Source organism: Haliotis rubra, unplaced genomic scaffold (genome assembly GCF_003918875.1).
Source record: "Haliotis rubra isolate DU_JTF1 unplaced genomic scaffold, ASM391887v1 Scf392, whole genome shotgun sequence".
Lineage (NCBI taxonomy): Eukaryota > Metazoa > Mollusca > Gastropoda > Lepetellida > Haliotidae > Haliotis > Haliotis rubra.
In genome coordinates this window covers 641,563-665,487 of record NW_025767071.1, presented here as the reverse complement: position 1 = coordinate 665,487, position 23,925 = coordinate 641,563, and the positions used below count along the sequence as shown (strand labels likewise).

At 40.2% G+C, this 23,925-nt stretch overlaps 1 protein-coding gene across 1 annotated transcript in view; it reads right to left on the bottom strand.

The window, feature by feature from the left end:
* The window catches only part of LOC124286827 (protein FORGETTER 1-like), a 327,576-nt gene that overhangs the window by 148,191 nt on the left and 155,460 nt on the right, over positions 1-23,925 (bottom strand). Inside the window, 3 exon segments of the mRNA XM_046723267.1 lie at positions 4,957-5,067; positions 12,402-12,469; positions 23,698-23,777. Of these exon segments, the coding sequence (XP_046579223.1) occupies positions 4,957-5,067; positions 12,402-12,469; positions 23,698-23,777 (259 nt within the window).

Below are 23,925 nucleotides of genomic sequence, written 5' to 3'. Positions count from 1 at the left end.
CGCGGATTCGAGCGCATATACAAACGCAGTCCGCTGACATGGCCCACAGAGCTGCAAGTCGACCCCGGGCGGGAGTTCATGGGTGCCGTGTCACAACTGCTAGCCCAGCACGACGTCCAAGTCAGGCGTGGCGCGGCCGGGGCTCATCGCAGCCAAGCCATAGTCGAGAGATTCAATCGGACTTTGGCCGAGTGCTTATTCGGACACCAGTATGCGAGAGAGATGGTCACCCCAGAAAAACGATCGACGGAATGGGTAGCGCGGCTACCTCAGGTGGTGTCGGCTATCAACCACTAAACCACCCGTCTCACCGGCAAGAAACCGGCCGACGCTATCAAACTGAAATCAGTGATAGCCGAACCGGCTGCACCATCGCGTGGGAAGGAGAAACAGATACCCGATAGGGCCCTCGTGAGGTACCTCTACCAGCCGGGGGAAAACGAAGGGGACACTCGGAAACGAGCCACCGATCCGACATGGTCAGTCAAAACTTACAACATAGATAAAGTGGACATCAAAGCCGACGAGCCGAACTTGTACTACTTGAAAGATGTGCCAGAGAGTGGTTTCGTCAGTGAGGAATTATTGATCATACCATACGGCACAATGTTACCCCCCAAGCAAAATATTTAACACTTACCTTGTCGAGTGATCCCAATAGTATCCTGTCACATTAAACTGTTTCCTCGAGGTCAACACGACATAGAGCTATCATAGTGTCACGTGATCAGGAAAGTGTTGGTTCGCGGTCATAGTGACCAGGAAGTTAACTGGGGGTTCAAACCAGGTATATACAATAGCGGAGAGAGATAAGGGCCTGACAAAAGCTTTATTTCCTAAATGAAGCTTTACAGAGTCTTTTGTTGGACTTGATCTCGTACCGCTACTGTATATACTACTTTCCAAGCATCTGGAAAGCTGCCGCTCTCAAATAGTGTATTAAATAATATGAGAAGAAATGCCATAACGTCCTTTTCCGATGATTTTATCATTTTTGCTAGTATAATGTCGACCCCAGAATCCAAAATCTGTTTCTCAAAATCGCTTGATTCAGGACATATATGTGCAGCACATGTAACAAAAGTATCTTGATCTTGATCAGTAAGATCAGTTTTATCATACAGTAATTTGAAGTGATTAAACCATGATTCATCAGAAATATCAGGTGGTGGTTTCCTTGGATTAGATATATCTCTCAGTTCCTTCCAAAATGATTTAGGATTGTGTCTGGAGTTATATAACTTTCTGGCTGTTAGCTGTTGGTTTATTCTTTTCCACTTCCTACATTTATTTTTATAAGTATTTCTGAGTATGAATATTTCTTTCTATTTAGGTTATTTCTATCATAGCTAAAGCGCTTAAGACCCTTTCTTGCCTCTAATTTATCCCTGTGGCAATCCCTACCATAGAAGTTCTTAGGTCTAGTTTTACATCGAGGTGGCATTTTCATACAACCTGCCGCTTCTAATATACAATCTGCAAATTTGGAAACAGCATTATTAATGTCAATTGAAATTTCATCTATGAGTGAGTCTAGAACATTCTTTCTATCATATATATTACATACGAATATTTGTTCATCACATGATTTCCATTTATACTTTGGGATGCAATCATTTTCCAGTTGTTGATTATAATTGCTTTTTACACTTTTGAAACTGAGTACCAGTGGCATGTGTTTGCTTTCAATTCTATCACATATTTTGAAACTAAAAAAGTACTTGAATAAATTAGGGGACGAAGAAATATAATCAATAACACTACAGCCCTGGTCAGAAATGTACGTGAACTGACCTCGTTAAAAACATAGCAAAAGTTCAAAAGTAGATTCCCAAATCTATTTACAATATCATCCTGAGTTGACCTGGTGTCTATAGGTACTGGTTCATCTTCAGGAAAATAGTGATCAATTCTATCATCTGGAGCGTCAGGTGGTTGATTACCATCTCCAACACGAGCGTTAAAGTCACCCATAATATGAATATCACAATCAGTCATATAATGGGGGTTGTCTAACAACCACTCTTCTAATTGATCAAACAGGGTACATGTTTGTACTTTCTTATAGAATGTTGAACCTTCTGGTGGAACATGTACAGCAAAGAGTAAAATATTTCGTTCGGTATTCAACATATGTTTGTTTAAGCGTAAACAGATAACATTTGATATTGTAATAGGTATCTCTGAACAGTATTGTGACAATGAGTTCCGTATAAACATGTAGATAGCCCCTGAAAGCCTTCCAAAATTAGACAATTTATGAGCTTTACAAAAATACAAGTGAAATTCAGATAACTCTGGTATAGTGATCAGATTATCAACAAAGTCTCGTATAGGCATATTAGGTCAAACTGACCTAGGAAGGCTAAGAAATCTGAGTCTTGTAACTTGGCCTTTAGGCCATTGATATTCCATGAAAGGAATGAAAAGAGAACAAAAGAGATGTTATCGTAGAAGTCACTACGATTTGTGTCATCACGAGGCGAGTGTTGGTCATCCGTGTCATCAACAGGTGTGTGTAACTGGCTACAGGCCCGGCCGATTTCCTATTGTGATGACATTGTAGGAGCGCTTCTTGTTGTGGGTGTAGGTGTAGGTGTGGGTGCGGGTGTCGACGTCATCCGATTGTCAACAACAAAGCTGACGTTGTTCAGGCGTCTCATTGCCTTGGTGAAAGTTCTGTCCAAACTGACGGTTTCTTGACTGGGTAGTCCAGTTTTCGGTTCCGTAGAGGAGTGATCTTTCGGTCAGGTAATCAAACGTCCGTTCTTGTAGTAGGCAATGAGACTTTTATCTCTATGTTCACTGATTGTGTCGCGTTGACGTTCCGTCTCGTCAGATCATTTGATACTCCAATTGCAGACTTCTGAAGTTCTGGACGGAGTTTTAATGTGCTAATTTTATCCTCAGACACAGCAAATTTGACAATGAGGGTTCGTGGTCGTTGATTGTCACGTTTCAATCCTATACAGTGTGCCCATAGAATCCCTGCATCATTATCATTTCATCCTTGGTCTTTGTTGCTAGTACACATGAACTGTACCAAACAACCATGGTCCATTTTACAACTGAGATATAAACACTGAGTTACTACGCTTGACGAAATAATGTGGTTTTCAATATCTTAATTTCATGTTTATACATCCAGAAATGGATGAGCATTTGGTGAAAATCAAATTTTCAAATTATAGAGAAACCATAGCTGGAATCATTCATCCAAAAGTTGACTTGAATAAAAAGTATTTTGTTTTGTTTTGGCTTTCTTCCTTGTGGTCAACCAAATGCTATCCGCTGGTGTTATCTCACCTAGCCTGGGTAAAGCTCATAATTATTCCAAGGGTATCTTATGTGTACAAATGTTCGAAGTACTTTTCAGAGAATTGTGTTAATTCTCGATAATATTCAAATGTTTTTTTTTATAATACATGCCTCTAACACTTGATTGTTGAATTCAGATAAGGCTTGGTTGACTAAGAGTACCCTTAACACAAGTAAGGAAGAAGCTACAAACAACAGTGACCAAGGGTAAACAGATGAGAATAAACCTGCATTTGGTTGTTCTGACATTTGATACTTCTTCTTGCTGCTGAATATTATGAAATTAGTGGACTTCCGTTCAACGGTAACATTAATGATGTCACGATGACATCATAATGATGTCACTTCTGGTTTACTATAGTCTGTAGGATGAGAATAATGAAATTATAATGTTGAATGGATTAGATCTGATCTCAGTAATAATGTAAGTATACTGTTTGAGGTGTTATACTTCAGGTATTCAGCAAGAACACATCAGTGTGTTCATGACAATCAACCTTGGGGTCATAAGATAACTCACCCTAAGGTGTGTCAGTTCAGGCAGATGTCCAATCCAGGAAGAGCATTTTGTCCAAAGTAAAACCAATCCAAACACAATACTCCTCCCTCTCTTTTGCCCAAGGAGTGGGCCTGTCTGAGATAAGGGACTGTGTCACCACCAGCACTTTGTCTGAGTCCCAGTTATCCCCGAATCATACTGTTGGTGACAGTTGTGGAGTTGGAGGACAGCTGACTTGAAAGCTTTTTTCACTGACTGCTTGCCTAACACAGACCTACAGAGATGCCAACCCCAAAGTGTTGCAAATAGTAGTTTCAAGGATCAAAATTAGTAGTTTGACCATAAAATTAGAAGACACTAATCAAGAGTGAAGCTTTAATTTCACATACCTCCAAAAGCAGATTTCCAACTTATCAGCATTACATTTCTTCCTGTCGTCTCTTTCTGGCGAAAATGTATTTAATCGACGAAAATATATGTTGTCTATATTTCCGAATTTTATTATTGAATGTTCTTCAAATTTCATAGAAATTTCTAGGGCAATCGTATTGGCATAGTTTGAGGCTAAAATTCGTAGCGACTACGATAAAATCATAGAGGCGTAGAGGTTGGCATCTTTGGACCTATCCCATTCCCTTCTTTTTATTTCCATTCTACCTAGTCTTCAACCATTTTGGCAATCACCTCCCAATAACAGGGATGAGTTCTGCAAACATTTACTATTCTCCATAAGTTTCCTCAAACAACGTTACTTTGCGAGTTTAGAAGCATGTGGCTGAAGCATGTGTCCAAGAATTATTTTTTTCCAATAACACTGATAAAAAAATATATTCTAATTTTAAATATGTCAATAATATTAGGTCAACTGAAATGTAATATGTGTTTTTCAGACATTGTGAAAAGTGATTGATTTAATAAATGAATCATATATCAGGTTGGTCTCTAAAGTAATTATATAATATATTAAAATTTTGATGTGACTGCTGTCTTGCTGGTCAACCACCTCCAGAATCTGTGGATTCATGATGTCCTGGCCGATTATTTGGCCTGCTGTGTGGAATGGGTTAAATTAAAATCAGCATGAAATTTCTTAAGTAATCACCTAAAGTACCAATGACTTGCTCTCAATGACAACTCACCAAAGCTGTTTGAAAAAGCGCTGATGTGCCGACCAGAACTGTGACCAGAGTCTCTTGTTGACAGTGCTTGTGCGGAGTAATGCACTTTCAAGAGCCTTGCGTAGTTCGTTCCTGAAACATTTTATGAATCTTACTCAATGAAGCCTTAAGATGTCAATCCAAGCAGCCACTATAGGTGTTTGTGTACTAAAGTTTAACACTCACACCAACAAGAAAGGAGTCTACACTACAATGACAAATGTCAAAAAATTTTGGGGAGTCATTTTCAGATTGCATATTTAATTTCATGTCCCATTACAGTCAATTTCAAAAACATTTGTTGTTAGATTTCACCATTTACTTCATTTTGCCATGTAGACTTTATTCTCAAAGTAAATTCAATGTGAGTCTTAACATTTATATCATTATGTTCTGTGTTTTATTGCTCAGTGAATGCATGACTTTGATGTAACTGCATTAAAATGGATTTAAAGAATACAAGCATTGGCACTAAGGTAACACAATCCCCCGCCGCAAATTATCTAATCAAAATTAAAAAGTAATGAAAGTGAAGATCGTAGTTTAAGATTAAGTTAGATGTCAACAAAAACATGACCAGTTGACCTCTCTTGATATGTTGCTCTGTTGTTGTTCAAACACACATAAATTTTTAAGACTCACTTTGACCTTGTCATGAATGTCATGGTGTATGAAATATGCAAAAATAGTTATAAAGAAATTGCTTATAAAAAAAAACATTCAAGAGAAGTCTTGAAAGTCAATGAAGAAAATTCAGTGAACCATTCTTGAGATATCTTGCTGACAATCTTAACAGGCAGGTTAACATGCTGAAATATTCAAAGTGTCGCCATGACCTTGATAATTATGTGAAGGCCACCAAACTGCACTGGTCCCTGCACCTCCCCTAGATGAAGCTTGGTGTTAAATATGAAGAAAATCCAGTTAATGGTTCTGGAGGTATTTTGCTGACAAGCTTAACATGCAGGTTAACATGCTGAAATCTTGAAAGTGTCGCTGTGACCTTGAAAATTACATGATGGTCACCAAAATCGACTGGGCTCTGCGCCTCCCCTAGATGAAACTTGGTGTTGAATATGAAAAAATCCAGTGAACAGTTCTTGAGATATCTTGCTGACAAGTGTAAAACGTAAAAGTCCCGCTGTGACCTTGAAATTAAGGTCAAGGTCACCAAACCTGACTGGGACCTTTCGCATACTGTGATAAACCTAGGTACCAAATATGAAAAGAATCTAGTCAACGGTTCTTAAGATATTCCAATTTGTATGTACATACGGATGGACAGAGGGAGCCTAATACTAAACACAAGGCGGAGAGATAAAAATATTTATGCAAGTGTGTTTTGGATCATCATGGCACTGCCTCCCTTATCCACATGCATGTCTGCAGTTTGGTGGAGATCTTCGCTGTGTTGTTCCATGGCTAAAAATGGGTACAGAAACATCTCCATTGACACTGACCATGTACATTGACAAGGAGACTCAGGCCATGTTTGTCCAGAAGCTATGGTCATTAGAGTTAAAAGTGAGCAAGAAGCATCACCCAAACAATGATGGGGACAGTTGGATTTGATGTCAGGTGTCTTTTTCTACAGTGATATTGAAAAGGACACCTGACAGGCAGCACACAGTGGGCTCAATGGTCCAGACTGACCATTGGCTATGGCTTTGCACAACATGGTGGTTGTGACCGAACACTGGCTGTGAGTCTCTGAGAAGATATCGTTGAAGTCACGGAATCGGGGATGTCACCTGCCTCCACATAGCAGGAGAATCAGGATTCCAGAACCTTGCCAATCAAAGCTTATCAGGACCAAAAATGCAGCTAGATGCTACTTTGCCACCTGCTCACCCAATGGTTCCCTGCATGCTAACCACACAGATTGAGTGTGTCCATGTGGCCATATGGTTGGTCTGCCTTTGGTGGTAGGCATCATGAACGACTGGACTTGACCTTGAACCACACAGGGGACCAACTGGATTACTACTCTCACAACCTGTCTGAATGCTGACATAAATGCATAAATGCAGGAAAGATATGTCACTTGGATCAAAGTGCACGGCCATATGAACTCCCGGGACGTCACAGGCAATCAATTGTGAACCCCATGACATGTCTGAGAAACTACTAAGGGAGATATATACCATCTCAAGCTGAATCTAATGGAGAAGAACAGATTGCAACTCAGATGTTTGAACATGTTAGCAGAGGTCATATCAGTCAGTCAGTCCACAGTTCTGACCAGGAAACACTGTAGTTCACGGGGAGTACCTGTTAGCATGCACACATCATTCACAAGTTCTGACCAGACCTTTCCGTACTTCATGGGGAGTACCTGTTAGCATGCACACATTAGTCAGTCCCCAGTTCTGATCAGGCCACACTGTACTTCACGGGGCCGGGGATTACCTGTTAGCATGCACACATTAGTCAGACACTAGTTCTGACCAGGCCACACTGTACTTCACGGTGTGTACCTGTTAGCATGCACACATCATTCACAAGTTCTGACCAGACCTTTCCGTACTTCATGGGGAGTACCTGTTAGCATGCACACATCAGTCAGTCCCCAGTTCTGACCAGGCCACACTGTACTTCACGGGGATTACCTGTTAGCATGCACACATTAGTCAGACACTAGTTCTGACCAGGCCACACTGTACTTCACAGGGATTACCTGTTAGCATGCACACATTAGTCAGTCACTAGTTCTGACCAGGCCACACTGTACTTCACGGGGATTACCTGTTAGCATGCACACATTAGTCAGACACTAGTTCTGACCAGGCCACACTGTACTTCACTGGGATTACCTGTTAGCATGCACACATCAGTCCGTCCACAGTTCTGACCAGGCCTCACTGTACTTCACGGGGAGTACCTGTTAGCATGCACACATCAGTCAGTCCCCAGTACTGACCAGGCCACACTGTACTTCACGGTGTGTACCTGTTAGCATGCACACATTAGTCAGACACTAGTTCTGACCAGGCCACACTGTACTTCACGGGGATTACCTGTTAGCATGCACACATCAGTCAGTCCCCAGTACTGACCAGGCCTCACTGTACTTCACGGTGTGTACCTGTTAACATGCACACATTAGTCAGTCCCCAGTTCTGACCAGGACTCACTGTACTTCACGGTGTGTACCTGTTAGCATGCACACATCAGTCAGTCCCCAGTACTGACTAGGCCTCACTGTACTTCAGCGGTGTGTACCTGTTAGCATGCACACATCAGTCAGTCCCCAGTACTGACCAGGCCTCACTGTACTTCACGGTGTGTACCTGTTAGCATGCACACATCAGTCAGTCCCCAGTACTGACCAGGCCACACTGTACTTCACGGTGTGTACCTGTTAGCATGCACACATTAGTCAGTCCCCAGTTCTGACCAGGCCACACTGTACTTCACGGTGTGTACCTGTTAGCATGCACACATTAGTCAGTCCCCAGTACTGACCAGGCCACACTGTACTTCACGGTGTGTACCTGTTAGCATGCACACATCAGTCAGTCCCCAGTACTGACCAGGCCACACTGTACTTCATGGGGATAACCTGTTAGCATGCACACATTAGTCAGACACTAGTTCTGACCAGGCCACACTGTACTTCATGGGGATTACCTGTTAGCATGCACACATCAGTCAGTCCCCAGTACTGACCAGGCCACACTGTACTTCATGGGGATAACCTGTTAGCATGCACACATTAGTCAGACACTAGTTCTGACCAGGCCACACTGTACTTCATGGGGATTACCTGTTAGCATGCACACATTAGTCAGTCCCCAGTACTGACTAGGCCTCACTGTACTTCACGGTGTGTACCTGTTAGCATGCACACATCAGTCAGTCCCCAGTACTGACCAGGCCTCACTGTACTTCACGATGTGTACCTGTTAGCATGCACACATCAGTCAGTCCCCAGTTCTGACCAGGCCTCACTGTACTTCACGGTGTGTACCTGTTAGCATGCACACATTAGTCAGTCCCCAGTACTGACCAGGCCTCACTGTACTTCACGGTGTGTACCTGTTAGTATGCACACATCAGTCAGTCCCAAGTACTGACCAGGCCTCAATGTACTTCACGGTGTGTACCTGTTAGCATGCACACATCAGTCAGTCCCCAGTACTGACCAGGCCTCACTGTACTTCACGGTGTGTACCTGTTAGCATGCACACATCAGTCAGTCCCCAGTACTGACCAGGCCTCACTGTACTTCATGGGTATTACCTGTTAGCATGCACACATTAGTCAGTCCCCAGTTCTGACCAGGCCACACTGTACTTCATGGGGATTACCTGTTAGCATGCACACATTAGTCAGACACTAGTTCTGACCAGGCCTCACTGTACTTCATGGGTATTACCTGTTAGCATGCACACATTAGTCAGTCCCCAGTACTGACCAGGCCTCACTGTACTTCACGGTGTGTACCTGTTAGCATGCACACATCAGTCAGTCCCCAGTACTGACCAGGCCACACTGTACTTCATGGGGATAACCTGTTAGCATGCACACATCAGTCAGTCCCCAGTACTGACCAGGCCTCACTGTACTTCACGGTGTGTACCTGTTAGCATGCACACATCAGTCAGTCCCCAGTACTGACCAGGCCTCACTGTACTTCACGGTGTGTACCTGTTAGCATGCACACATCAGTCAGTCCCCAGTACTGACCAGGCCACACTGTACTTCATGGGGATAACCTGTTAGCATGCACACATCAGTCAGTCCCCAGTACTGACCAGGCCACACTGTACTTCATGGGGAGTACCTGTTAGCATGCACACCTCAGTCCGTCCACAGTACTGACCAGGCCACACTGTACTTCATGGGGATTACCTGTTAGCATGCACACATCAGTCAGTCCCCAGTACTGACCAGGCCACACTGTACTTCACGGTGTGTACCTGTTAGCATGCACACATCAGTCAGTCCCCAGTACTGACCAGGCCACACTGTACTTCATGGGGATTACCTGTTCCCATGCACACATTAGTCAGACACTAGTTCTGACTAGGCCACACTGTACTTCACGGGGATTACCAGTTCGCATGCACACATCAGTCAGACACTGTTCTGACTAGGCCACACTGTACTTCACGGGGATTACCTGTTCCGCATGCACACATCAGTCAGACACTAGTTCTGACTAGGCCACACTGTACTTCACGGGGATTACCAGTTCGCATGCACACATCAGTCAGACACTAGTTCTGACTAGGCCACACTGTACTTCACAGGGATTACCAGTTCGCATGCACACATCAGTCAGACACTAGTTCTGACTAGGCCACAATGTACTTCATGGGGATTACCAGTTCGCATGCACACATCAGTTCTGACTAGGCCACACTGTACTTCACAGGGATTACCAGTTCGCATGCACACATCAGTCAGACACTAGTTCTGACTAGGCCACACTGTACTTCACAGGGATTACCAGTTCGCATGCACACATCAGTCAGACACTAGTTCTGACCAGACCACACCGTACTTCATCAGGATTATACACCTAAATGAACATGTACTGTGTTGTCTGAGGTCAAAGGACATGAATCACAAGGATTACAAAGTGATCCTTTGATTTAGTATAGCGCAAGACAAACCCTGCTTTACATACCAGTACTACCCATTTAACATGCTTGTGATGCAGGGAAATACTTGTTTGTATTGGTACCATTTTATAGAGGACCAAGTGTACAATGTTTGAATATAATAAATAATAATGCTTTGTGTCTGTATGCTATGTAGATAAATACAGTTTTGTGCTGTTGCAGTTATTTAGGTCAATAAGAGTTTAATGATTTACAATGTAGGGTAACAAAGAGGCGTACATCAGACCATATTACCCGAGGGAGAAGCATACAACGTATTTATCTTACTGCCATGTTAAATGTACAAAATATCATGTTATTTTATGTTAAAGATCGCTACCGACTATATGACATGCAAACAAATGACGTCTGCCTCTCGACTGGATTTTGAACATCAGTGAATCATATTCTGACAAGAATAAAACTGCTACAAATTTTTTTAACTACGTTAAACTGAGTGTGCAAATCACTCAATGTATAAAATAGCTTAAATATAGCAGTGAAAGTCGGTAAACTAAATCTGTACGAAGTGAACACAAAAACTGCTGATCGAATGGTTTTCGAACCCCGGGCATGGCATGCGTCATATTATGACGTCAAACGATTGTTAGCGCTTCAGTTTCTCAGTAGAGAACTTGGCGGTTACCGTGACAACGGGTACTATTTTTTCCAGTTGTCACCCTCCTGGGAGGGGTGACACGGAAACTTGTTAAACTGTCATTGATCAATGAAATTAAAGTATTTTACATGAGTGAGTGAGTTTAGTTTTACGCCGCTTTTAGCAATATTCCACCTACCGGTATATCACGGCAGGAACACCAGAAACGGGCTTCACATATTGTACCCATCTGGGGAATCGAACCCGGGTCCTTGGTGTGACGAACGAACGCTTTAACCACTACGCTACCCCACCGCCCCATATTTTACATGAAGGTAAGTTAAGCTGTAATCCTTATTGGCTGTAGTAAAGAAATTTAATTCCACAACAATCCAGTCAGGCCAATGCAACATACAGTACAGACCAGTGCAAAAAGTATTCGGACACTTGACATGATTTCCATAGACTTACATGTTATTTCAGTGTAGCATAAATAATTTTCATTAAGTGAGTTCAGGATGGATCTTTGTAAAAATTTGACAGGCAAATTTGATATCATCTCTGCTCTGGGCACACAAATTCAGTTCAATTTTCCGACCACTATTTAACTATTGACATCACATTTATCAACTTTTGTATGGTTCCAACAATGCACAATCCCATAGGCCGCCATGTTAGAGGAGTTCACGGCACTGTACACATGTTGATTAAATTGTTGCCATTCGATAAAAAAGCAACGGAAAATTAAACAGATATTATGTGATTATAGGTAAAATGATTCCTCACAAATGTGCAAAATTTGACTTGGATCCTACAAAAATTAAATTCATGAAAATTATTTATGCTTCACTAAATTAACATGTAAGTCGATGGAAATTATGTCAAGTGTCTGAATACTTTTTGCACGACTCTGTAGTAGTGTCTTGAAGAAAATCTCTCATGTTACTTCCTTCAGAGGTGATATTTAAGTCACCTTTGGGCAAGTTGTCACTGACCATGTCATCTTGTGATGATTCTATGATGATCTGTATTGCCCCAAGTTTAGTGGAGTTTTATTATTTGAACTCTTATACGATCACAAAGAGATGTTTGCATCCAAACATGAGTTATTTTGTCTTTATGCATAGTTGACTCTGTAAGGAGCATACTGTTTGCATGTGTAAGGGTCAATTATCTGTGCTCAATATTGTAAATGTCCACTTCAAAAAACATGTTCCCACCATACATGTGCGGCTGTGTCATACATCTTCTTCTGCTCCTGGCTTAAATCTGACTGGACTGACACAAACTGAAACATAAGAAAATGTGCGTCACAAAACTCTGAGATGTGCAGCCTATATGTTGTCATAAAACTATGAGATGTGCAGCCTACATGAAGTGTCTTATACTGTCTGATGTGAAGCCCAAATGGTGTATCTAAACAGATTGGTAGCCTACATGTATCATATGTTTGCTTTAATGCTAGCATGGTGTCTTAAAAATGTCTGGTGTGTATATTACATGGTGAATAAAGACTGCATACATGTGTGTCACAAGACTGTCCTATGTACAGTGTACATGTGTCACAAGACTGTCCTACGTACAGTGTACATGTGTGTCACAAGACTGTCCTACGTACAGTGTATATGTGTGTCACAAGACTGTCCTACATACAGTGTACATGTGTGTCAAACTACTGTCCTTTGTGTTGTGTACATGTGTCACAAGACTGTCCTACGTACAGTGTACATGTGTGTCACAAGACTGTCCTACGTACAGTGTACATGTGTGTCACAAGACAGTCCTACATACAGTGTACATGTGTGTCACAAGACTGTCCTATGTACAGTGTATGTGTGTCACAAGACTGTCCTACGTACATGTGTGTCACAAGACAGTGTACATGTGTGTCACAAGACTGTCCTATGTACATGTGTGTCAAACTACTGTCCTTTGTGTTGTGTACATGTGTGTCACAAGACTGTCCTATGTACAGTGTACATGTGTCACAAGACTGTCCTACGTACAGTGTACATGTATCACAAGACTGTCCTATGTACAGTGTACATGTGTGTCACAAGACTGTCCTTCGTACAGTGTATGTGTGTCACAAGACTGTCCTACGTACAGTGTACATGTGTGTCACAAGACTGTCCTATGTACATGTGTGTCAAACTACTGTCCTTTGTGTTGTGTACATGTGTGTCACAAGACTGTCCTATGTACAGTGTACATGTGTGTCACAAAACTGTCCTTACATGCTGTGTACATGTGTGTCACAAGACTGTCCTTTGTGCTGTGTACATGTGTGTCACAAGACTGTCCTACGTACAGTGTACGTGTCACCAGACTGTCCTACGTACAGTGTACATGTGTGTCACAAGACTGTCCTACGTACAGTGTACATGTGTGTCACAAGACTGTCCTATGTACAGTGTACATGTGTGTCAAACTACTGTCCTATGTGCTGTGTACATGTGTCACAAGACAGTCCTACATACAGTGTACATGTGTGTCACAAGACTGTCCTATGTACAGTGTACATGTGTGTCACAAGACTGTCCTATGTACAGTGTACATGTGTGTCAAACTACTGTCCTTTGTGTTGTGTACATGTGTCACAAGACTGTCCTACATACAGTGTACATGTGTGTCACAAGACTGTCCTTTGTGCTGTGTACATGTGTGTCACAAGACTGTCCTACATACAGTGTACGTGTGTCACCAGACTGTCCTACGTACAGTGTACATGTGTGTCACAAGACTGTCCTATGTACTGTGTACATGTGTGTCACACGACTGTCCTATTTACAGTGTACATGTGTGTCAAACTACTGTCCTTTGTGTTGTGTACATGTGTCACAAGACAGTCCTACATACAGTGTACATGTGTGTCACAAGACTGTCCTATGTACTGTGTACATGTGTGTCACAAGACTGTCCTATGTACAGTGTACATGTGTGTCACAAGACTGTCCTATGTACTGTGTACATGTGTGTCACACGACTGTCCTATGTGCTGTGTACATGTGTGTCAAACTACTGTCCTATGTGCTGTGTACATGTGTGTCACAAGACTGTCCTATGTACTGTGTACATGTGTGTCACACGACTGTCCAATGTGCTGTGTACATGTGTGTCACACGACTGTCCTATGTGCTGTGTACATGTGTGTCACACGGCTGTCCGATGTCCCATGTGTAACTTATATTTGTGTAATAAAATATATGATAAACCTGCTTCCCAAGACTGTTCCGTATGCAGCCTACATGTGTCACAGGTTGAAGTGCATCCTTATGTGTAGCCATATATGGGTCTCTCACCTCTGCCTGTTTGAAGCTCAGGCCGCGTGACACATACATCCCCGATGCCTTCATTTCCATAGCCAGCATTTCAGCAACTCCTGTGCTGTGTACATGTGTGTCACAAGACTGTCCTATGTACAGTGTACATGTGTGTCAAACGACTGTCCTTTGTGTTGTGTACATGTGTGTCACAAGACTGTCCTATGTACAGTGTACATGTGTGTCACAAAACTGTCCTTACATGCTGTGTACATGTGTGTCACAAAACTGTCCTTTGTGCTGTGTACATGTGTGTCACAAGACTGAGTTGCATGATGGGAGATGAGACAAGACATGGTTTCACTGAGCTCCCACATTGATGTCCTAAATCAATGAAAATACTGTGAGGATTATTGAAATACATGGGGGATTTGTTATAGAAACATTAAAACTACCCTTGTATGTGTAATCTACCAACGGATGACAAAAATATTGTGCTAATTGAAATGGATTGTGTGGACACCATGGTTTTTCATATCGGAGACATATTGGATGACATGCTATTGAGTGAGTAAACATCATTTCCAAGTGATTTTCAACTCCTATAAGCAACCAAACGGTCCAATGACAGACTCTGATAAACATTAATGTTGACGTTTTGACAATAAATCAGTTTAGGCTCCACATTACAAAGTTGGACAAACCGCACCAAAGTTTCATGTCATTCTCCCCTTTAACCTCAAAACGACATCGCAGCTCACCGGACTCACCAATACTGGGCGTTACAGACACACTAAGTAAAAGAACTAGATCGTTTTCTGATAGCTTGGTGTTCTTACATTGTGACAGTGAAACCGAAGACACAAACATGGCAACCGTACTTACTCAACAGCTTATAGAGACTCTATAAACTCACCATCTGTATTGGAATCACTGAGTAAAACTCTTGCCACAGCTCTTATGCCTCAAATTAGTGCCACTCTGGATCTGAAATTAGTCCCTCTAGTGGAAACTCTTCAACAAAACTCTACTAAAATCAAAGTGTTAGAAGAAAAGATTGAGGGCATGAACGAGAGGCTTGCATCTAAGGATTCTCAAATTGATGAGCTTTACCAGTATGGTCGAAGGAACAACATCAGGGTATACGGTCTATCTGAGAGTAAAAACGAAAATACTGACAAACTAATCTTAGAGCTGGCGACGGAGTTGGGTCTCAAGCTCAAAGTGGAGGACATCGACAGATCTCACAGAACAGACCAATTCTTGTCAAATTCATGTCCTATAGAGTCAAACGCCAGGTGATGAGCAACCTAGCCAAGCTGAAGAATCGAACCCTGAAGGTGTTCGTGAATGACGATCTGACAAAGGAGAGGGCCCGTCTTGCCACTGAAGCGCGCCAACTAGTCGCCCACAAGAGACTAGCAGGAACTTGGGCTCGAGACGGAGTGATCTACGTTAAGAAACTAGATGGTTCTGTGGCCCTGATCACCAAGAGATCCCAATTCACTAGGCTCACCGAGTCATTGAGGCTTAAGATTCGTATCAAACTCACCCAGGGTCCAAGGGATACTTTGGAGTATACTGACGCAGATGACAGTGATAGTGACTAGATATCTATCTAAACTTTCAACAATCGCTTTTCTCGTAAACACACTGAGAGATAAATTCTTGAGTGTTGTATTATTTTTATTTTGTTTACTTTAAACTGAAACATGCAATGTTGAGCCGGACTGCTAATATATCACTAATAAATGACAAGAGCTCCATCAGAGAATTCACACAAACATTATGAGCATTGGAAAGACATTCCATCCTGTAATCGAACCTTCGGACTCCGTTTGTGATATTTGTACATCTGTATTCTTGATTGGACAGATCAATATTGTTTCATGGAGCAGCTGTGTTTTACGTTCATGTTTTCATTGATGGACACATAAACATGGTAAGTCAACCATCAGCATACGTGTTATAACTGTTACAAAGGAAAATGACTTTGCAAATAATTGAAATTACTTATCTTTGATGCAACATATAATCCCTGCTCAAGACACATCCAGTGGGAATTCTGACGACTCTTGCCGACACATGTGTATAAAACTATGATCCGTCAAGGTATCTTTTCGTTCGGGCATCACATGCTTCATGTAAATTGAGCAAGATATCATCATGCATTACCAACGTAGTAATGCTTTAAAACATGTAACGTAGCGCCGGACTGACAATATATCCCTGATAGCAATGTTCGTTACGCCAACATTGGCCAACGTAGGCCCAACTCTTTATTGGACTGACCAGTATTGTTTCATGGAGCAGCTGTGTTTACAGTCAATGTTTCACTGATAGACACATATAAAAATAGTAAGGCAACTACCAGCATATCCTGTTATAAAATGATTTTGTAAATAATGAATTTACTTACCATTGATGTAACATATTATCCGAAAAATCCCTGCTCCTGTCGTTACATGTTCACAAAACTGACCTGTCTGGGATTTTGCGTTTGCACGGAAAGTCCGCTTATCTCGTGCTTTCTGTTATATGAGCCAGGCATCATTATGTAATGGCAACAGTTACGATGCTTTTCTATTTTTGCTCGTACAAGCCTTGAGAATTTAAGTTTGCAATCTTGACTTAAAAGCTAAACCAGCTCAGACTGGTTTTACTACTTGACAGTTCATTGCATCGTCAGCCTTACTAGTATACACTTCCCTATTTACTGCATTTTACTTCTCTTCCCTCCTTTCTTTTCTTATCCACTGTATGAAAATTAACTATTTCAACCCCCAGTATTTCAAGCCCCTAAACAGTATTTTGATATTTTCCATTATGACTTATGGAAAATTATTTTATGTTGAATTTGTGTTGTATATTTGTTTCCTGTGTTTTGAATATACACACATTGAGCTTGTAAAGGTGAAACTTGTTATCTTGATGAAATGGAAACAGCAACCTGAGCGTATTTCACATCCTTTGACAAATAACCCCGTCTGTCCTCAAATTGATCTGTTTATATTCATATTTGATGATGCCGGTTGATATCTCGACATACCGACAGACAATTGGGTATTTTAAAATGATTTTACAGTTAAATTCCTATGCAAAATTTAAAAAAACTTCATATGCCATAATGACGTTATGTTTATACAATCCATAAGTGCAGCTGATTATATTATTAATTCTTCTATGCTGTGGTGATGTGGACCCAAATCCAGGCCCACTTGCTTATCCTGACTTAAACATAGTTCATCTTAATGTCCGTAGCTTAGGAGAAAAAGTTGCTTTAATCCAGGCAGAATTAAGTGACTATGATGTTATATGTTTAACAGAAACATGGTTGAATGTCACAATTGATAACAATAATATTCTTATCCCTGGTTACCACACCCCTTTTAGGAAGGATAGACCATCAAAAGGTGGAGGTGTTGCTATCTATGTGAGAGAGAACCTGCATGTTACACATGCTGATCAGTTGTCTCCCTTAGGTTTAGAAGCGATCTGGGTTAACGTTATGTGTAAAAACAAGAGCTATTTGATTGGAAATTTTTACAGAGCAGATAAAAGTGATCTTTATTGGGAACTAGTCCTCCAATCAATTGGTAATGGCATTGACATGGGCATAGATACTATTATTGCTGGTGACTTTAACATCAATATACATAACCAGACTAATAACATGATTGACAATCGTCTTGATACATATGATTTACAGCAACTTATCACAGAACCAACAAGGATCACCCAAACGACTAGTACGTTAATTGATTTAATCTTTGTTTCAAACCCTAATTGTATTTGCACTTCGGGTGTGCTTGATCCTTTTTGCAGTGATCATTGTCCAGTTTTTGTCTCTGTTGGGGGCTCTGATTCAACGGCTTTAAAATTTAAAAGGAAAGTGTTTTACTATGATTTAGCTCATACTGAGGGAATGAATCGAGGCCTTAACAACGTTGACTGGGATTCCGTCTTATGATGTAATGATATTGATATTCTAACACATGAATTTGTTGATGTTTTGAGAAATATATGTGATATTTATGTCCCAAACAATGTGGTAACTATAAGACTTCGGGACAATCCATGGATGAATAGTGCTATAAGAATACTTATCAGGAAAAGAAATAGACAACATAAGAAAGCAAAGACTCGAAATTATGATAAAGACTGGCAAAAAATTTAGGCTTTTACGGAACAAAGTAACAGCAGCCGTGAGAGCAGCCAAATTGAAATATATTTCTCATTTAGATGATAAGATCAATCAGGGGAGTAATTCTAAATTTTGGTGGGCTTTAGTGAACAAGTACCGTATATGACCGTCTATAAGACGACCCCATGGATAAGACGACCCCCAAACTTGACCCTTAAAATCAGTGTCAAAATGGTATGTTTCGTGCATAAGTCGATCCCCCGCGATGGGGTCTAACACAGACCACAGACAACTGGCAGTTACCAATAATTATAACTTTGGTCCACATTATTCAAAGAATTCACTGTCATATATATTGTGTCTACTCACGGATCGAAACGAAGTGTAGCTGACAGAAAATGCATAATATATTTTGCTTCTCTAAATATCATATATTTATTGTAGCAACAAAAAATGGAGATTATAAGAAATTTCCTTCGACTATTCATAACTATAATCTGATCAATGATAGTAAAGATAAAAATATATTTAATGAATATTTTGCTAACCATGCACAAGTTGACTATCCTGATAAGGAAACTCCTACACTTGAATGTAAAGTAGTGATTTCACTTGAGTCTAATGTATTGACTACACAAGAAGTAAGAGACATCCTATTATCAGTTGATATTTCCAAAGCCAGTGGACCAGACAAAATAGGTTACTCCTCTTACTAATCTATTCCATTTATCCCTAGAATATTGTAAATTCCCAACAATATGGAAGGAAGCTATTGTCACTCCTATTCATAAAAAAGGGTAGTTTTAATGAATGTAAAAACTACAGACCAGTTGCTCTTACCAGCTGTTTATCAAAGGTATTTGAGAAATGTATTTTTAAACATGTGTTTAACTTTGTTTTAGATAATAACGTATTGACCAATTTGCAGTCAGGTTTCATGCCTGGGGATGGTACCGTATACCAACTGACATACTTGTATGATTTTATACCACATGCATTAGACAATGGCAAAGAAGTCAGGGCAGTTTTCTGTGACATAAGCAAGGCTTTTGACAAGGTTTGGCATAGGGAATCATAGCGAAATTAGAAGCTTATGGTATTAAGGGTAAGTTACTTGATTGGTTTAGTTATCTTGACAATAGATTACAGAGAGTAGCTATAGACAATTACAATTTAGATCTAAAGAAAGTCACTGCTGGGGTGCCACAAGGATCTGTCCTTGGGCCATTACTGTTTTTAGTTTACATAAATGATATCATTGAGTGTATTAGTTGTAACATTCGTCTTTTGCCGATGATACTTTGGTATATGTTATTGTTGATAATCATGTTGTTACTGCCGCTTCCTTAAATAATGACCTAAACAGGATCTCTCACTGGGCTGAAATATGACAGGTTAGCTTTAATCCTGGTAAGACTGGTGTTTTATTCACTCGCAGAAATACCGGTAATCAATTTCCAATTCCTAAGCTTAAAATGCATGGAGTAGACATTACTGAAGTCGGCTACCATAACACCTAAAGTACTGTCAGAAATGCTAGAAAAATGCTTTTTGACTTTTATTTAAAATTCAGAGGTATTACAGTTACTTAAATACCAAATATCACTTTAAGAAACATCTACCTAATGTAGACCGAGGGAATACATTTTGAGACATGCCCTAAAATGTGTTTTTACTGATGAAAATACCAAAAACTTAGAAAAATAAGGGGTAAGGGGACGTTATTTGATACAAACATTAACTGCCTGTGTTACGTCATCAGCATACACGGTATCAACAGGTGAAATTGACACCTGAGCACACGCTCGGGCGAGGGGTTATCTCAATAGATATTTTCTTCAAAATGTTGAATATGTGTACGTATAGCATACGTATTGGTTATGTAAGGGATCATTTGTGTATGTATGTTTGTTTTGAAATAAACATACGAATTACTGTACATTGGAAAGAATCCTATCACTTGTGTTATCTTATCGATTGATTGTAGAAATGTGCAACGTTTAAATAAATGTTTTGCATGTCAACAGTATATTTCATTGCAAAAGTATGGATGTAATATTCTGTCAGTTTAATCTAGTTGTGAACATTGGCCAAAGATTTAACGAAGTCACTGGTGTAGCTTCTTTAGAATATATATATATATTCTTCTTTTCATAGTTTGTAGACCGCCCGTCTAAGTACTCCCTTGTCAAAGTTGTCAAGGATGGTTTTATGTCCCGGTTACGCCTTTGAGACGGTCTCTGTCTTGTCTGATTTGTTTACAATATTGTAAACTTGTTGGTAAGACATACCAACAGCTCTACAAGTTCTGTAATAAACCTTTTCTAAACTAATGAAAGGTTTACCTCTGTCTTTTTCAAGCACAAAAAACTTATAAACCTTTGCAGCAATCAACTGCAAATAGTTGGCCATAGTGGACGCTGTGATAAAGATGTGCATGCATGACGGGAAACTTCTTTATCAAGACTTAACATTTATATTAATATTTCTTCAATAAAGAAACGATAATTAAGTAAAGTAACACAAACATTCAACATTTATTTGTTTAAGTAAAACGTTAATGCATATTTTTACACCACCTGTATTATTAGCATAAATGTAAAGGCTATTTCAGATTTCTGTTGTTGAACTCTGAAAAAATCCTAAGTTGTTGTTTTGGTACCAAATTCTCTTCTGTAAACTGATCTTTAAATGCATGGGAATGTTAAATCAATTGAAATAAAAATTAGGTACACTATAGGTGAGTTGATATATTGACAACATAGTACATGTATCACCTTTCTAAAGATATTAAGGCTAAAAAGCATTTTTCTAGCATTTCCGACAGTACTTTAGCAGTAACCTTGCAATCAGACTGTAAATGGAACTCCCACATTGGTGAATTACGGTAGTTAAAAAGGTTCGTCCATTGGTAAATTGTCTACATAGTTTTAAATATAGATTATCTAGAAAATCATTAGAGCAAATGTACAAGTCATATATATTACCAACGTTCGATTTCTGTTCGCACCTTTGGGATAACTGTACTAAAGAACAAGAAAAAATTCTTGTCGAAATCTACATTTAGACGCACTGCGGACGATTTGCAGGGCAGTTAGAGGAACAAGTCATGATTTAATATATAAGGAAACTAACTCTATGCCCTAGTTGACCGTGAACAAATTAGCAAGTTATCATTATTTTACAAAATGGTTCATCATATGACACCAGTTTATTTAACTGATCTACTGCCGAAAAAGTATCACAGTTAAGTGACCATAGATTAAGAAACAGTAATAACATTCAAACTATAAGATGTAAGTAGTGATTTGTATAGCAACTCGTTTTACCAGGTACAATACGACAATGGAATGATTTGCCTGAGAATATATGCGATATTGAAAACCATAGGCCAATTCAAAAATGCATTCCAATCATCAAATCCACTCAATTTTAATATATTTGATAAAAACTTTGGTACACGTTTCTGCCAAATTATCCACTCACCCTTCAGACTTGGGTGCAGTAATTTGAAAGCGCACGTTTGAACGGCACATTTCAGTTGATCCATTCTGCTCCTGTGGTCACCCCTATGAGGATACTTAACATTACTTCTTTACTTGTCCTAATTATTCTAACATCAGACATGCATGTATTTTTACGAACATGGATATAATTTAAATTCTGTCCTAAATGGTAATCCAAACAAAAATGAACTTGTAAATTCTTTCATACTACAATCTGTCCATACTTTTATAATAAAATCGCATAGGTTTGATAAATGATTAATAATGTTTAACACGCAGGTTGCTTGCTTTCCTATCATGCTGCATATTATTTAATATTTGTTTTATTCATGTATCAATGAAATGGAGAGGTATTCAAATAAGCCATTACGGCTTCTTTACCAATCCTAGTTCAATTTATTTTGAATAAAATATGTTTACACACACACACACACAAAAAAGACAAAAAAAAAGACTGTCCTATGTGCAGTGTACATGTATCACAAGACTGTCCTATGTACTGTGTACATGTGTGTCACAAGACTGTCCTATGTACTGTGTACATGTGTGTCATAAGACTGTCCTATGTACTGTGTACATGTGTGTCACAAGACTGTCCTATGTACTGTGTACATGTGTGTCACAAGACTCCTATGTACTGTGTACATGTGTGTCACAAGACTGTCCTATGTACTGTGTACATGTGTGTCACAAGACTGTCCTATGTACTGTGTACATGTGTGTCACAAGACTGTCCTATGTACATTGTACATGTGTGTTACAAGACTGTCCTACGTGCTATGTACATATGTGTCACAAGACTGTCCAATGTGCTGTGTACACGTGTGTCACACGACTGTCCTATGTGCTGTGTACATGTGTGTCACCGACTGTCCTATGTGCTGTGTACATGTGTGTCACACGACTGTCCTATGTGCTGTGTACATGTGTGTCACAAGACTGTCCTATGTGCTGTGTACATGTGTGTCACACGACTGTCCAATGTGCTGTGTACATGTGTGTCACATGACTGTCCTATGTGCTGTGTACATGTGTGTCACAAGACTCCTATGTACTGTGTACATGTGTGTCACAAGACTGTCCTATGTACTGTGTACATGTGTGTCTCAAGACTGTCCTATGTACTGTCTACATGTGTGTCACAAGACTGTCCTATGTACATTGTACATGTGTGTTACAAGACTGTCCTACGTGCTATGTACATATGTGTCACAAGACTGTCCAATGTGCTGTGTACACGTGTGTCACACGACTGTCCTATGTGCTGTGTACATGTGTGTCACACGACTGTCCTATGTGCTGTGTACATGTGTGTCACACGACTGTCCTATGTGCTGTGTACATGTGTGTCACAAGACTGTCCTATGTGCTGTGTACATGTGTGTCACACGACTGTCCAATGTGCTGTGTACATGTGTGTCACACGACTGTCCTATGTGCTGTGTACATGTGTGTCACACGACTGTCCGATGTCCCATGTGTAACTTATATTTGTGTAATAAAATATATGATAAACCTGCTTCCCAAGACTGTTCCGTATGCAGCCTACATGTGTCACAGGTTGAAGTGCATCCTTATGTGTAGCCATATATGGGTCTCTCACCTCTGCCTGTTTGAAGCTCAGGCCGCGTGACACATACATCCCCGATGCCTTCATTTCCATAGCCAGCATTTCAGCAACTCCTGGTCACACAAGGCGCATGTTAGTAATGTTACTCAGTATTTTTACAATAATTTTCTTACTTTCAATGCCTGAACGATTATGCTCAGTTGTCATGCTGGGATATTTATTTGGTCTAGAGGAATGACAAATGAAACATACAACTTTATG